The sequence below is a fragment of the Hyperolius riggenbachi genome, chromosome 11, assembly GCF_040937935.1.
Source record: "Hyperolius riggenbachi isolate aHypRig1 chromosome 11, aHypRig1.pri, whole genome shotgun sequence".
NCBI lineage: Eukaryota > Metazoa > Chordata > Amphibia > Anura > Hyperoliidae > Hyperolius > Hyperolius riggenbachi.
In genome coordinates, this window is record NC_090656.1 from 175,263,254 (window position 1) to 175,279,965 (window position 16,712).

Sequence of the window (16,712 nt, forward strand, 5' to 3'; positions counted from 1 at the left end):
ATTTGAATCACGAGTAACCACCGTGGTTACTCGTGATTATTCCGTGAGGAGCAAGCTTACAGGCAACCTATACTATACTGCCTATACCTGGCTACCTATACTGAGGACGCATATTCCTGGCTACCTATAATGGGGACACCTATTCCTGGCTACCTATATTGGAGGCGCCCATACCTGGCTACCAAACTGAGGGGTTAAGGAAATGGGGCACATCTGGCTACCATGGTGGGGGCGCATTGTGCACATTATGGTGCAATTTAAGGCGGAGCTGAAGATTGAAAAAAAAAAAAAAAAAAGAGTTTCACTTACCTATGGCTTCTGCCAGCCCCTTGCAGCCGCCCTGTCCCATGCTGGTCCTTAACGATCCTCCTTTCCCCGCCCCGATGCAGTTTTGTTTCCGCCACCTTGTAAGTCGATGGCAACTACGCCTGCACGGCCCTGGCCACGCGTATACTTGTTTGCATTCCCGTCTGCAATAGCGTCCTGCAACTGTGCAGGATGCTATTGCGGACAGAAACACGAACAAGAATACACGTGGCCTGCACCACGGCGGGGGAATGGAGGATCGTTGAGGACCGATGCGGGACAATGGCTATCATTCATAAAAGTGTTGTCGGTAACTAAAATCCGTGCGGGAAAATACCGCTGTCGGTATTTCAGCCTTGTGGATGGTCAATCATAAAAATGTTGCCTGTTGCGATAGGAGTGCGGAGATATCCTGCTCTAGGCTGGTGGTAGGCATGCGGAAACAGGAGAAGCTGGCCGAGTCCCTCCGTGCGGTGTTCTCTTTGCTGCTGCTTGGGAGGTCTGTCCCATTCACTTACATGTACTCCGCATGCCTATCGCTACATCCAGGGGAGCGGTAATCCTCGTCCGCATACCGCCTGCGTTCTTTTTTATGAATTGACATTTTGTTACATTTCCGCATAGAATCATTGCAGAATGCAGTGATTTATCGCTCTGCTCGGAAAAGTCAGTTTCGCATGCGGAAACAGCCTTTATGAATACACATTTTGCTCAGTGCTCGGTAAAGTCGGCTGTTTTTAGCATTTCCGCATGCGGGAATGCTTTATGAATGATAGCCATTGTTAATTTTCAGTTCCGCTTCAAATTGAACGCTAATTGCACTGGCAGGCGGAATATCGGGGCTAAGGTGATCAGCAAACATGCAATTCAGCAGTCTTTGTGAAAGGGGCATAAAAGGGTCAGTCTCATCCATTCTAGAACGTATATAGCATATATAAAAAAAATGTATATACTTATGTATATAGCGCTGACATTACACAGCGCTGTACAGAGTATATTGTCTTGTCACTCAACTGTCCCCTCAGAGCGGCTCACAATCTAATCCTTGCCATAGTCATATGTCTATGTGTGTATCGCGTAGTGTATTGTATCATAGTCTAGGGCCAATTTTAGGGGAAAGCCAATTAGGTAATCTGTACGTTTTTGGAAGTGTGGGAAGAAACCAGAGTGTCCAGAGAAAACCCACGCAGACATGGGGAGAACATACAAACTCCTTGCAGATGGTATCTGACTGGGATTCAAACCAGGGACCCAGCGCTGCAAGGTGAGAGCGCTAACCACTACTCCACAATGCTGCCCATAAAGCAGTATGTATTTTCTTTGTGCAGCACACATGAATCAGTGCTACGTCTTTAACCTGTCATGATAGAAAAACACTGTATGCCTGCTGTAGTTTATGCACAACACAAACACTTTCAGAGTGCATGTCACTGCCACCTATGTGACCTGCCACTCATTTATATTTCTCCTTTCTCTGCTCTGACCACCAATATTGCAGCTGGAGAAAGTGTGTGCAGAGACAGAAATAAGAGTGCACGAGTGGAAACAGACAGGAGGAAAAACACAAGCCTCCTATCAGCACATGTGAAGAAATGCTGCTAGCTGTGCCCTGCCTTCCTCCCCATTACAGACCTGATAGCCTTAAACTTCTTCCCCTATAGAGTGTAGACCTGCACATCAGCATAGTGTGTAACTCTCACCCTCCAAGGCTTGGAAGTCTCTTGTCAACACTCTTCCTGCAGCCCAGATCCTGTAGCTCTGCCTTTGTCTCTGCTCTGTCTGCCTGAATGTCTCACAAGTTCACCCGACATGCAGGCAGACTGGGGCAGCAGAGACTCTACAGACACCGAGCTGCAGGAGGAGTGTGATAAGATCTCTTCCACGCTGGGACAGTGTAAGCTGACAGCACAACTTCAGAGGGACAGAGCAGGATGATCACCACTGGGGCTGCAGAAACAACTTCTCCTCTGCCTCGTGCACATGTCCTCTCTTGATGACGCAGAGGACAACGTTTTTTCCCCAAAACTGCAGGAAAAGCTTCCAGTGACCCAGAAGGCAGTGCGCATAAGGCCAATTAATATGCTGCCGTGGATCTAGCTTTTGAGGGGGCGTGGCTTAGCTATTAAAGGTGACATACCAGAAAAATTCTGGGTTTATATCATAAAATACTGGAGTTTCCCCTATAAAGTGGGTATAGGCTATCTGCTGGCAAGGACTTGTTTTACAGCTTATAGTTCCTCTTTAACAATTTCAGAGAGAAGGAAGAGAGAAAAAAAAAAAAAAAAAAAAAAAAAAAAGGGAACACAGCATAGTTATTTGTGTACTAGGCACTTTACATACACATGTAGATCTCATCATGTCACTTCGGGTATCCTTTAAAGAAGATACTACTGTCAACAGCAGTCAGCATGGATTGGAGAGGCACTAGACCCCAGCGGTTTGATCTTGGGGGCGTGTCCTAGTGCCCATCCAATCCCCTACATTGCTTTGAAACAATGGGCTTGATTCACAAAAGTGTGCTAACTGTTAGCACGGGCGTTTTCGTGCAAATTTTCGCAATGCGTGCGATGGCGAATATTCGCGCAAACCGATAACGATATCGTTTTTGCGCAAAAATTCGCGCTTGCGCACAAAACCGTTATTGTTTCGCACGGAAATTCACGATCGCGCGCAATGCGAAAATTCGCGCGAAAACGGCCGTGCTAACAGTTAACACTCTTGTGAATCAAGCCCAATGTGTTGACAAAGGGGTGAGAAAAAAAAAAAAATGATAAAAAACTCCGTCACCAAATAGGAAATTGTACAACTAACAAACTTACTGTCAGCAAACTTGAGTGACCGGAAGACGCGCTTCTGAGGGGTGACACGCTTGATGTTTGGGTGGTCTTCCAACGTCAGGACTCCATTTCGGTGCTCACTCCGGATTTCTATTAATTCAAAGTCGCTGGGGTATTCGCTGGCAGGGTTATTCCTCGGCACAATCTTCCAGTCATCGATCCCTCGGCTCTTCAGGGCACTGGTGATAAACTTGCTTCGTGCTTTTGCTGAGAAGTATCCATTAAAAGCCACAATGTATTCTACAAAATACAGGAAAACCAGTCAGGCAGAACATCAGCAGCCAGAGATAAACGGCCAGATTATACATCAAGAATTCTTTGTTGTCTGATCAGTCTGACATCTGTAATTTTACAAGGAAACCTGAGTGAACAAGCAGATTAGCTGTTATGACTTCTGATTTCACTCAGACAACCCTGGCCACATGCTAACTCCTTGTGTATCCTACTTGATCCTGTACTCTGCCCACAGAATAATGTGAGCTTGTATTACTTGGACTACTGTTCCAGTGGATCTTGCAACGTATCTGGCCTGCTTATTACCTGTATTGTGCTGTTTGTCACCCCTATTATCATAGTCCGTAACCTTATTTATTGTCCAGGGCTGCATAATATATTGGCGCTATATAAATACAATAAATAAAAAGCCAAATTATTAGAATGACATGCATGTGCAAAAATAATTGAGTCCATACATATAAAGTTGGCGGCCGATTGACCATCCGATTATTATTGAATCGGATGAAAATCTTTGCCACCAAGAGCATGCCTGATCGACGATGTGACCAATTTCGGGCAGAGAATGTTGATCAGTCATGCTGCAGTCGATTGGGTGGGCAGTAGTAACGGCGAGTGAAACACCCAGCACTGATTCCTTCCACCCATGTCAAATATGCCCAACTCCATTGCACTATAATTTGCCTGTCTGACTGCCGCTAGCTCCAGGTTCCGTCCATACAGCTGGAATTTTGCACAGCGACGGCCAGGCAAGAAGACTGATGCGGCGTCACAAGGCCAGTTCCTGGTCGATTTCAACATGAACTTGATCTGGAGTCGGCCTGGGGTGTATGGACAGCTGACAAATCTCTGTATTCAGTTTCGATTATCCCTGAATCCCTCGCCATCCTCCCGCGTTCCACTTTTCAGCAGCAATCATTCCTGATGACTGGCTCAGTCGGGTTCTCCTGCGCTTGCGCGGGAGGTCCACGACTGACGCGACTGAGCCAGTTACCGTTGCCGATTGCTGCTGTACGGAGGACCGGGGGAGGGCGGCGAGGGACTCAGCAGTGCTTATGGGGCTGGAGGAAGCCTCGGGTAAGTAAAATAAATAAATAAAAATATATCTATACTGTATATCTTTGTAGTGTCCCATCTCTGATACACTTTAATCATGTGGGGAAGAAAACTGAGTGCAATGACAGTTCATCATGTGGCAGCTTTGCACGAGATTTAGAAGTGGTTTCAAACACCTTATTTCTACAGCTTTGCACTCTTCTACCAGTACACATTTCTGAAAAATTCAAGTGTAATTAACATTAAAAAAAAAAAAAAAAAATTATTATTTTGTATGCAATGAATTTACTCTCAGGGCACATGCAGACTACTGTTTACTTCTAACGGTTATTGAATAGGTAGGAAATGGGAAGAAAAAAAATGTCATGATTGCATTGATAAATTTGCCCCAGTGAATAGAAGTAATAAAGGTCTGATTTTAAAAGAAATAAAGAAAACTCCTTGTTTTGCAGTACAGTGTTCTTTTACATGGATGAATCAAAGTGGCTGCAAGATTCTTTCCTACACTTCAGGTCCTTTCCTGTGCACAGGAACAGCTGACAGGTGGGGAATGCGCCACCTTCAGCCTCCTGTGTGCCAAGCAGTGCCTTGAAAAAAATACAGTTGCCAAGGTTGCCCCCACCTGGAAAAGCTTGTTCATAGACGATCTCACTAATGGGTTGCACTGCTGTGTGTTGTAATACATTGCTGCACTCAAGCCTGTAAGTTTTTCTGTGCTGCACTGAGCTATTCAGTGTAATTAGTTCAACTCTCAATCTATAAAGGGTCTGAGGCTGACATGTTGGACCGCAATATGTTTCCTGAAAATTTGATCAGATGGGCTAGAAAATCTATACATGTATGGCAAGTTAAAGGTGGCCATACACATTTAGATTGCCACCCAATGTGGCAAAAGCCACCCAAAGCCTCTCTAATCAATGATTAAATGTCCCTCCCCCCCTTTCCATTCATTGCAAACAGATTTTCAATAGATCTCACCATAAAATCTATTTAACTGCAGCATTGCTAGATACGGTACACTATCGGCCATCACTCTGCAAGCACTCCCCACCGCACCCAATCAAGATTTACTGTCCAACTGTAATTTTGATCGACTTTTGACATGAAATGATCAACATTACAATTGACGCAGCACGTTTTGTCATAGGTAACCAGCAGGTTCGATCAGAAACATGCCAAAGGCACATGAATGAAAAACAAAACAAGTTTTCAAAACACAACCGGCAGCTAGCACAGCCTGTAATGGTCACAATTTACTATAAACATTTAGTCATTTCATACTCGGTTCTAAAAAGCACATTTTTTTTTCCATGGCATTTTGTAAGAGGGCTTTTTGGTCCATTGTAGCCCCTTACACATTCCAATAAGTTCTGGTTCACCATGAGCTTGCTGGTTAGTCTGTACCTCTGGGTGTTTGAAGTCCTACTCCATAGAGCCACATTAATCCATGCCATGCACTGATGAGAAATCAATCTGAAACAGTCTGTATGCATGTTGGATCAAGGTGTGTACACACGCACTACAGAAGCCAACGACGGGTCCGTCGGCACCTCCCGCTAGGTGGGTTTTCAGCAGACTGTAGTGCGTGTGTACGCACTGTCGGCAGACTGATAAGGCTGTTCCTGAACTATCCGCCGGGCGGATCGTTCAGGAACAGCCTTATCAGTCCGCCAACAGTGCGTACACACGCACTACAGTCTGCTGAAAGTCTACCCAGTGGGAGGTGCTGACGGACCCGTCGTTGGCTTCTGTAGTGCGTGTGTACGCACCTTTAGTGTGGCTCTAATATTAAAAAGCTGACACATCATTGCATTCTAGCGGATCTGGAGGTGTGTCTAACCCACAGGGACAACAATGGGTAATTTGCATATTTCAGCATTTCACTGGGAGAAATCTCAGAGCTACAACATGAATTATTGCAAATACTTTCTGTTTTAAGAAAACACATTTTTGTTTTCCCATTTCAAGCTTGTTCAGAGAAAAGATCAGCAGAAGACTGCAGACCGAGCTCCTTGTTCTAGATTGTCATTCGCCCACAGGGCAAGCACAAACTGCTGAGCTAATGCAGAGATGTGTTCCTGACAGGCAGCCCTATAAAGATCTCTCTGATGAAAGTCCTACACAGCAAATAATGGTTTTACACATTTGGAACCGCTATGGAATGTAGCGGATTCTTCCTCCACCCACCTGACACAGACAGGATGAGCCAGTCAGATAATCAGAAAACTAGGATAGCCATCTGAGTAGCATCTCCAGGCATTACTCAAAATATACCATCTGATAGCTTACCAAGCTTAACCCCATATTCAACTTCTGTTTTAAATAAAGATTCTGCAGCTAAAAATCTTATAAACATTCAGTTATGGAGACTTGAATAAAAAAAAAAAAAAAAAAAAAAAAAAAAAAAAAACACAACACACAGCTTATGAGAGTCATTCTAGGTGCACACTTCAGGGGTTTTCCGCACACACAACATTAATTTTTTACAACCTAAAATACATAATTGCTATTGGACTGCTATAGTAAAAAACGAACATGGTGTCCAGAGAAGGGTTGTATGCGAGCACAATTTTTCCCACATGCAATAAACCCATTTAAAAAGGTGAGCAAGCCTATTATAACGGGTTGCCCGTTTTAATGTGCTTAAGTTTGCAATCATCTCTGGGCAAAAATTAAACTATCCTGTAGAATCGAATGAGAATATGAAGGTGCTATATAAATTAACATTCACTCCTTCAGGAAGGCTACTGTAGCTCATCACCCATACACCAGCCTTTACTAGGGAAGAATTGGGTTGGTGTGGAGAATAGAGAATGGCAACTTGGGACCTTCACCACAGATTCACAAGAACAGGCTATGAAAGAAAAGATCCCCAAGGACCTGAGCAGGGATGCTCACCGGATGAAATCCGAAACAGTTTCATTTGGATTTCATCCAGGTAATTAAAGCACCTGAGCAGGTGTGCGCAAGAGGGTTAAACTTACCCAGCAGGCATCTTCTTTAACCCGTCCCACAGCGCCTCCCACTCTGCATTCCAAGCCGCGGTCACGTGATTACAAACACTTCCTCCTTCTGGGTTACTGAAGTTACTTATAAAACAGTATAAATTCGGCCTCCAGCAATTGCTGGAATCCAAATTATTTCATTCCCCACTATCCACGTGGACCTAGAGGGGGAATAGTATGTAACGTGGCCGGGAATTTGTGCAGGAGCAGGATAAACCATACCGGCTGTATCCTGCGCCAAGTCTCCTGGCGGCAATTCCTCTTGTACGCCCCTGGACCCGAGTAAGGTTTTTAAGGGGAGGTGTGTACAGAAAAACATTTTCTGCCACTGTTGTAATCACAGGGAAGCATGGAGGTGCACTTTAGCAGAAGGTCAGTGGCGTTATCAATAGGGGATGCAGAGGTTTTGACAGCACCGGGGCCGCTGGGCCAGAGGGGCCACAAGAAGCCAACCCTCAACTGCAGTATTAGCCCTTTATTTGTCCTGTGCTTTTAATATTCACTTTTATATTTGCTTTGAATAGTAGTAATCATTAAACATCCCATTCTTGCACCTCTGACACCGTGGTTGTCCTTGGCAGGTTTAGGTGCGCCGTATCCTGTTATGTATAGAGTGCTTGGCAGCCCCAATGAAAAACTTGCACTGGAGCCTATAGCTCCTCAGCTACGACAGTGCAGAAGGCTCTGTGGGTAGGGCTGCTGCTTGGCGCAGGATCATGCTGGTTAGTGCCTTGCACAGGAGGCAAGGCACTGACAAGATTAAGAAGATTGCAGCCTGGCATGCCGGATGTCTGAGCCGCTGGGTGCTCCTGTCTAGGCAAAATCTATTATAGGAAACCTTACAAGTGAAGAAGATGGAAGCTTCCTGCTGTCCTAACTTATGAAAAAATTCCTTGCAATTATGATGAGGTTGTCGATCTTCTGGCTAAAGTAGTTTGTCACACACCCTGAATGAGCAAGTACCTAATAGAGTCAGCACATCCAATCTGCATACTCATTAAAGTGAAATTATTTAGAAGATATTAAAAAGGCAAAGCATAGCAGCCATGCAATCCATATTGGCAGAAGGGCGTCTGCAATCACTCTGTCTTTATTAAGCTCAGATCCTCTTCAAAGAGGAACTGTAACCAAGTATTTAACTTCATCCCAATCAGTAGCCAACACCCAGTTTCCCAAAAGAAATCTTTAGCTTTCCTTAAGCCCAATCTACACGATACGATTACGATTCGATTAAATCCGACATGTCCGATCGGGATTCGATTCAGTTCGATTTGTAACTGCAAAACAATGGCAAATCGAATTGCATCGAATCGAATCCTGATCGGACATGTCGGATTTAATCGAATCGTACAAAGAATCGTATCGTGTAGATTGGGCTTTAAACAGATCATCAGGGGGCTCTGTTTGGCTGATATTGTGGTAACACCCCTCCCACCGTGTGATGTCAGCAACAGGGTTCTTACATCACACTGTGGAAGCCTTATTGCATTGTGGGAAATAACAGCTGTTTCCAACTGCCAAAAAAGCAGCATCTCCTTCCACAGACAACCTGCCAGCAGAAAAGATGGCGTTGTGATAAATTTCAGAATGTAAGTCAGAGAAAGGAAGGATTTTTAATGGTCAGTTTGCTCATTAAAGCGCTCTGCTTGCTATAACGGAATTGCTGTTGTTTATCCCCTGCTTATTGCCTGAAGAAGTGGGATGTGCCGGCGAAACGCGTTGCATCTTTGGGGTATTTTCAATAAATGTGTATATCTATATATTTACAGTCCTTGGTGTCTGCTTTAACGGAGGCGAGTCCACCACTTCCTCCCAGCAATTTTTTAAAAATTTGATGTACTTTTATCCTTCTGGCGCCTCTGTTCATCTATCCAATATAAAATACTAATGAGCAGATTAGTGGTGTAGCAAAAATTCTTCAGAACATTCAGTTTAGGGCCCGTTTCCACTAGAGTGAATCTGCATGTGTTTCCTGCATGCAGATTCGCATAGACAATACAAGTGGATGGGACCATTTCCACTTGTCAGGATTTCTGAGCATTTTTCTGTGCAGAAAAAAATCTGCACGGCAGAGCCATCAGAATTCGCATACCGCTATGCGATTCTCATACAATGTTTAATAGGAAATTCGCATGTGGATTTTCATTCGAATTCGCATACGATTTCGCATAGAAACAATGGAAAAGCACACAGGCACTGCCATGGTTAAATTCACATACATAGTCATCCATACGAAATCGTATGCGAATTCGCATGAAAATTCGCATACAACCGCATGCGAAATTTGCATCCGCATGCAAAAATTTTCCGCGGCGATTCCCACCGCACAAGTGGAAACGGGCCCCTAGACAAAAATGCATAAGCTTATGCAGATAAAATTCAGGCGCATATGCATGCTGCAAAGCAACACATAAACCACTGATGAGCAGGTTAGTGATGCAGAAAAACTTCTTAGGAATCTTCCGTTTAAATGCAAAAGTATGAGTTTATGCAGACAGGTTACAAAGGTTACAGTGGACTGGGACAGCTATGGACACACTAATCTGCTCATCAGTGGTTTATGTGCTGTATTTTGCTTTCTGAGAAGGATTGTCCTGCGCTGATGCAAGGACATATAAACAAACAATACAAGACCATTTTCATAATTTTTGCCCCAAACTCACTGCAGAAAGGGTGTGCGAGAGTGAAATCAGTGTATGAATGGAGGCTTAGGGGGATTAAAGGGGTAGGTGCCAAATTGGTTTGGAGATCCATTGTTTTATGCCATTTATATACACCTTTAATAGAGGTTTAATTACTTTTATACATAGCGCTGTGGATATTTATGACCTTGTGATACAATTTTATTGAAGTAACGATATTTGAGGGATACTTTGATCTGCTGGTTTGCCCCATTGGTGCAGGTACCTCTGACTTGTATACTAATCTAAATGTGTATGCTCTTATGCTACTATGTAAAGAATGGTGGGGGAAGGATTGAGGAGCTGCATTCCTCCTATGGGTGGCTTAGCTTCAGGGAAGAGGACAGCAATCACCTCCCCCCCTCCTTTCACATACTAAGCCAGTCCTAAAGGCAACTTCAGTTGAGGCCACAATAGGATACCATCATATTCTTACAAAGGGTTGTAACATCCAATAATACACAAAAAAACAAAAAGAAAAATTTAAAAATAGTTTGTGCCCCAAATATATGTAAACGCCCCCTTCCCCCCCCCCTAAAACAAGACCCTATAAGTCATCCAATTTTTTTTTTTTACCTGGTTAGTGCCAGTAATATTGTGGACATTTTTTTTTTTTCTCTTCTTTCTTAGCTACAGTAACAAGCGCATTTAAAGGGACACTTAAGTCATCCCCAAAAAAAATGAGTTTTACTGACCTGGGGCTTCCAATAGCCCCCTGCAGCTGTCCGGTGCCCACGCCGTCTCCCTCCGATCCTCCTGGCCCCACCGGCAGCCACTTCTGGTTTCGGCAATAGGAGCCGACAGGCAGGGAACGCGAGCGATTCTTCGCATTCACAGCCGCAATAGCGCCCTGTATGCTGCTATAGCATATATCATATACCATATAGCAGCATACAGGGCGCTATTGTGGCCGGGAACGCGAAGAATCACTCGCGTTCCCAGCTTGTCGGCTCCTGTTGCCGAAACCGGAAGTGGCTGCCGGAGGATCGGAGGGAGACGGCATGGGCACCGGACAGCTGCAGGGTGCTATTGGAAGCCCAGGTGAGTAAAACTTTTTTTGGGATGACTTAAGTGTCCCTTTAAGCATGAAAAAAACTGAAAACTTCCTATGTATAAGATAAGGACACTATGGCCAGAAGGTAAGCGATTTCCCACCAAAGCCTTTGAAGAGTTTTACACAGTGATATTAGATTGGGTACACACCATGCAATTTTCTTGTTTCAGCGATAGAAAATTTCCCGTCATTCGATAATTACCAGCACGCTTCTAACTGAGATAGGGAGATTTTGTGCAGTACTGATCTCAAAATACTTCACTTCCTCGAACGGAAGCAGATCAGACATGTTTGAAATAAGCGAACGCTAGGAAATATCCTGTCAATCTGATGGGAAAACTGTACTGAGTGTACCAGACCAAAGCTGTTTGTCTAGGTGCTGTTTGCTGTGGGAAGGACAGGGAGCTGTGGAAATAGGGAGGGAAAATTAACACGGCGCAAGAAAAAAAAAAAAGGCGTGATGTCAGTTTTGGCATCACATAAAAACAGTAAAGATGGAAACTAGCATAAATGGTTTTTTTTTTCAAATAGCATTTCTCCTAGATCTAACAGTGAACACTAAAAACAGGATAGGTAGGCTGAATAAGTAATTTCCAATTGTATGATTTTAATTATTTTCAGTTAATATAGTTTCATCCCACTTGAAACTCACCATGTTCAACAACGGTTGAGGAGAACTCCATGCTCAGAGTAAGATGGGAGCAGCCATTACAGGCCTCGGGCTCATGGGAGGAGTTTCCTGGCTTGGTGCTTTGGTGCTTCTTCAGACACAACAAGATCACTACCAGCTGCAGGATGAAACCTGCTAACCTCATTTTCATAAAATAGCGTTTGAAATTCATAGAAAGTAGTCACAGCACCAGGAGAGGAGTCTGTCTGACAATGTCCAGCCGGGTAGCCAAAATTACACCTAGAGTTCCAAAGAAGTTCGCATGACAGAGGCCATCAGCCTGGGTGTGCGGCACTCATTTCTTTCTCCGTTTCTTCTCCATGATGGCTCCGACTCCTCGTTCACTCAGTGTGGCACAAAGCAAGCCCACGGGCCATAACGGAATGATTGACAAAAGGAAGAGCTCTAAATGGTTTGATGAAAGGCAACTGTTAAAAAGAAACAAATTCAGTCAAAATACATAGAACAATATGGAACATGCTGTCAAGTCTATTTTACACAAAGTTTGCAGTATTTGTTTTTACGGTTACCTGGCCAGCTGGGTTTGCAATCAGGGCTATGGAGTGGGTCCAGAGATGGATTAAGATGAAATGGAGCCCTAGGCAAGGAAGTAGCTTTGGCTTCTTATGGTTCTTTTGTTAACCACTTCAGGTTCCAGGGTTTTTACCCCTTAAAGGTTCCTGACAATTTTGGCATATTAGCTGTGTCAATTTTGAAACAGCAATAACTTAATATCTATGCTATCACAGTGATACATATAGTTCTTTTTCGGGGTATTCTAGGTTTTCTTAGGGTAACATTTTGTTTTAAAGTATTATTTAATTTCACGGGCAATTTATCCAGAAAAATATGTTCAGACACAAACAAAAAAAAACAAACCTTTTTTTCATGATTCCCCCTTCCAACTTTTACAGGACAAGTGCCACAGTTTTAAAACACCTCAACATACATTTATACATTACACTTCAGCAGTATAACAGCAGCATGGAGCAATCCCCTTTTAGCAACCGCCATACAATTTTAGTTCAATAATTTGAAGTGGCAACACATTTGGTTGTCTTTTGTGCAGAGGTTCTTTATAGCCATAAGCGATGGATTTCGACTGTTCCTCTAGTCAATATACTGGTGGTGGTTACATTTGTCCTTTACCCAAGTGGTGACATTCCTTGTGACATTGGGCTCAATTCACAAAATTTCTCATAAATGACTTATTACCTGAATGATAAAAATAACCTTTCAGCAAATTTAACCTCCTGAGCGATAATCCCGAGCTGAGCTCGGGGTATACCGCGCAGGAGGATTTCTCAGGCCCTGGTGGGCCGATTTGCATCATTTTTTATTTGTTACACGCAGCTAGCACTTTGCTAGCTGCGTGTAACTTCCGATCGCCGCCGCTCGCCGCCGATCCGCCGCCGCTCGCCGTGCAGTCCCCCCCTCCCCGACCCCTTGCGCAGCCTGGCTAATCAGTGCCAGGCAGCGTGAGGGGTGGATCTGGACTCCCTCCGACGTCACGACATCCATGACGTCGGTGACGTCATCCCGCCCCGGTGCCATGGCGACCGGGGAAGCCCAGCAGGAAATCCCGTTCTGAACGGGATTTCCTGCTTGCTCTGATCGCCGAAGGCGATCGGAGTGGGTGGGGGGATGCCGCTGCGCTGCGGCTATCATGTAGCGAGCCCTGGGCTCGCTACATGATTTAAAAAATAAAAAATTTTAAAAAATAGTGCTGCGCCACCTCCTGGGCGATATAATTGTATCGCCCAAAAAGCAAAATAATCACTGAAAGCAAGTTGTTCCTGATTAACTTCATTTCAAGTTATTATTTGTTTCAATATTATTTTTATTACCTTAATTATATTATATCTTTGCTCTTTGGGAGCTTAAAAATGTAACATAGATAAGGTGAAAACAGGTGAAAAAGCTTTGTGAATCATGGTCATTGTGGTTGTTTTTCATTGGTGCAAAGCACATACCAGCATGTACCGTATATTTATTCATAGACTGTTTATGTTTTATGCCCCAATTAGGTAAAGATGGTTCTTTATCACAGGGGCTTCAGGTTTTTTTTTAATTGCACGAAGCAGCACTATTTTGTGTCACTCTGGAAAGGATGGAGTTACTTGATTTTACATTTTATTTTATTTTTTTTGTTTCGTTTGGTAGATAATTGCCTTTGAGCAGGCTTTTGTCTTGAGAAAGGGGCCCTATGTGCTCCGAAACCTTGGCTTTTTGGACTGTTTATATGAATGGATAAAGAAAGATTTATTTAGGACGTGCAAGCTTTGTCTTTGACTGGGTTTGAAACGCAGACTGTGCTAGTGTCAGATACTGCTTGGTTGAACTAAACATTAGTCTATGGCTTCAATCCACTAAGCATTACCACATGCAGTAAATCAGCAAACAGCTGATGTTACCAAACATTTTGTGAACTGTCAATTACTACATGGAAAATTAAAATTAGTTAGGTAAATTCCCAACTTGTAATAGTAAATGCCCTGAAAGTCATTGCATGGGAGCCTGAGGCAGGTTTCACACTGCCGGCCTGCATTGCTTGTGCAATGCAATTAGATGATAAAAATAAATTACATAGCCAAAACAAGCATAAAATAGGACACCAAACTATTGACCTGCTACAGCATTGATACAAAACGCACAATTAGAAGGCTCATTTCAGAAGCCAAAGCACCTTCTTCAGATAGGTACACATGAACTACTGGGAATGCTGACCAAATGGATCATTTGTAACCTATGTGGAGAGGAGCTGCTTGGATGTCAGCCCATTGTGTGTGGGCAGTAGGGGGACCCTGGTACATAAGCTAAATTGCCAAGAAGGATGATTTGGGGTGATTGGGATCTGACATGAGTATTTAGCTTTAGTAATGTAAACATACAAGGTTTCAATTAGTTGGTCTTTCCAATCATCCCATAAGTAGTAGTTTTTTTTACTAGTTTCCCAAACAGCACAGCTGTTACTGAAGGTAATCAAGCTCAGTTTCTGAAAAATATTTCAGCTGTGGAAAAGTTTTCTGCCCTCCACTCTTTCTTTACATGCAGCCCAATAGGATAATGTGCAGTGTAAACAGTGTAAACACATCCTGTCTGCAGCGATAAGGCTGTCACGTGACACCAACACTCACCTCCGGATCAGCACCGCTCAGCCCGGTTCAGTATTCCCTCACTCAGCCTTTACTTCCAGCAGCACTGCGCTGCCATGTTCTGCTTTTTATTTTATCTCTTCTCGTCTTTGGAGCGACGTCACCGGATGCGCCCTGAGGAGGCCGCTCCGCCGTATATTCCTTTCCGGAGCAAGAGGAAACCTTTATTGACACACACATCAGAAAGGCTGCGTGATGATGCTGCACACACATGTTAGCCTGCTGGCAGGCCGAAATACGGCGGGCATTCGGGCTGCTGCCGAGCTACAAGGACAAATTCTAAAGAAAAAGTATAAATACTTCAGTAGTAAGAAACCTCTGTGTTGTCCAGAAGCTTCCTTGAGCCCACTGTTCCAGCTCAGGTTCCCTCTGAACATATTCGACTAGAGCTCTCAAAGCTGCACTCCAATCCGTGTACAACAGGGGTTCCCAAAGGGGTCAACATACTTCAGACTGCTGGGGGGCCAGAGTATACATGAAATGTAGAAAACATTACATTAAAGGAATACTTAAGTCACTTAAAAAAAATGACTTTTACTCACCTGGGGCTCCCCTCAGCCCCCTGCAGCTGAACGGTGCCCTCGCCGTGTCCCTCCGATGCGGCTGGTCTCGCCGGCGGCCACTTCTGGTTTGGCCGTCACCGGCCGACAGGCTGTGAACGCGGCTGATTATCCGCGTCCCCGGACGCAATAGCGCCTTCTACAATGCTATTGCGTCCGGGGACGCGGATAATCAGCCGCGTTCACAGCTTGTCGGCCGGTGACGGCCAAACCGGAAGTGGCCGCCGGCGAGACCAGCCGCATCGGAGGGACACGGCGTGGGCACCGTTCAGCTGCAGGGGGCTGAGGGGAGCCCCAGGTGAGTAAAAGTCATTTTTTTTAAATGACTTAAGTATTCCTTTAAAGGAGTTGTCAGGGCAATTTTAATAAAATAAACTCTACTTATCGGGGGCTTCCCCCAACCCCAAGCTCCCAGGACCTCCCTCACCGCAGCTCTGCCCGCTGCCGTTTTCCGGAGCTCCGACCCGGTCCCCGGCGATGACGTCAGAGCGACCTCCACGCTCTGTACTGCGCGAGCAACGCTGTCAATCACCGCCACGTGGGCCGGAGCGGACTGCGCAGGCGCAGTAGTTCTGCACCTGCGCAGTCCGCTCCGGCCCACGTGGCGGTGATTGAAAGCGCCGCTCGCGCATGCATAGTACAAAGCGACCTCCAGGTCGCTTTGACGTCATCGCCGGGGACCAGGTCGGAGTTTCGGCGAACGGCTGGCTGCAGAGCTGCGGCGAGGGAGGTCCTGGGAGCTTGGGGCTGGAGGAAGCCCCCGGTAAGTAGAGTTTATTTTATTAAATTTGCCCTGACAACTCCTTTAAGCCTAGGTAGTGTAAACTATTACCTGTTAACATGTGCAGCCCTTATGTCTCCCATTTAACCAAATGCCCCTCAACTAGGGATGGTTGCTGGATTCCACGGAATTAAGATTTCCGCGATTCCGGTCAGAATTTGGTGATTCCGGTGCCGTTGCGATGGAACGGAATTGCTATGGAAAAATGTGGAATTCCACGGAATGCTAAAAATTTTTTTCTACCAAACGGATTTCTGCCTAAAAATACGAATTTCTGATCGATAGACTTACAAATTCAACCCAAACCTTCCTCCCCTCCTCCTTCTCTTCCTCCGGAGGAGGATCTTGTCTTCCAGGGAATTGTAGGATGTCA

General features: G+C 44.7%; 1 protein-coding gene across 1 annotated transcript in view; it reads right to left on the reverse strand.

Moving 5' to 3' along the window:
* Positions 1–15,125, reverse strand: part of MBTPS1 (membrane bound transcription factor peptidase, site 1) — a 66,409-nt gene extending 51,284 nt beyond the window's left edge. Inside the window, exons 1-3 of the mRNA XM_068261511.1 lie at positions 14,981–15,125; positions 11,826–12,271; positions 3,126–3,383 (exon numbers count right to left, since the gene is read on the reverse strand). Coding sequence (XP_068117612.1) covers positions 3,126–3,383; positions 11,826–12,015 — 448 coding nt within the window. The 5' untranslated portion in view covers positions 12,016–12,271; positions 14,981–15,125. The remainder of the gene's footprint in view (positions 1–3,125; positions 3,384–11,825; positions 12,272–14,980) is intronic.
* Between the last annotated feature and the right edge of the window lie 1,587 nt (positions 15,126–16,712).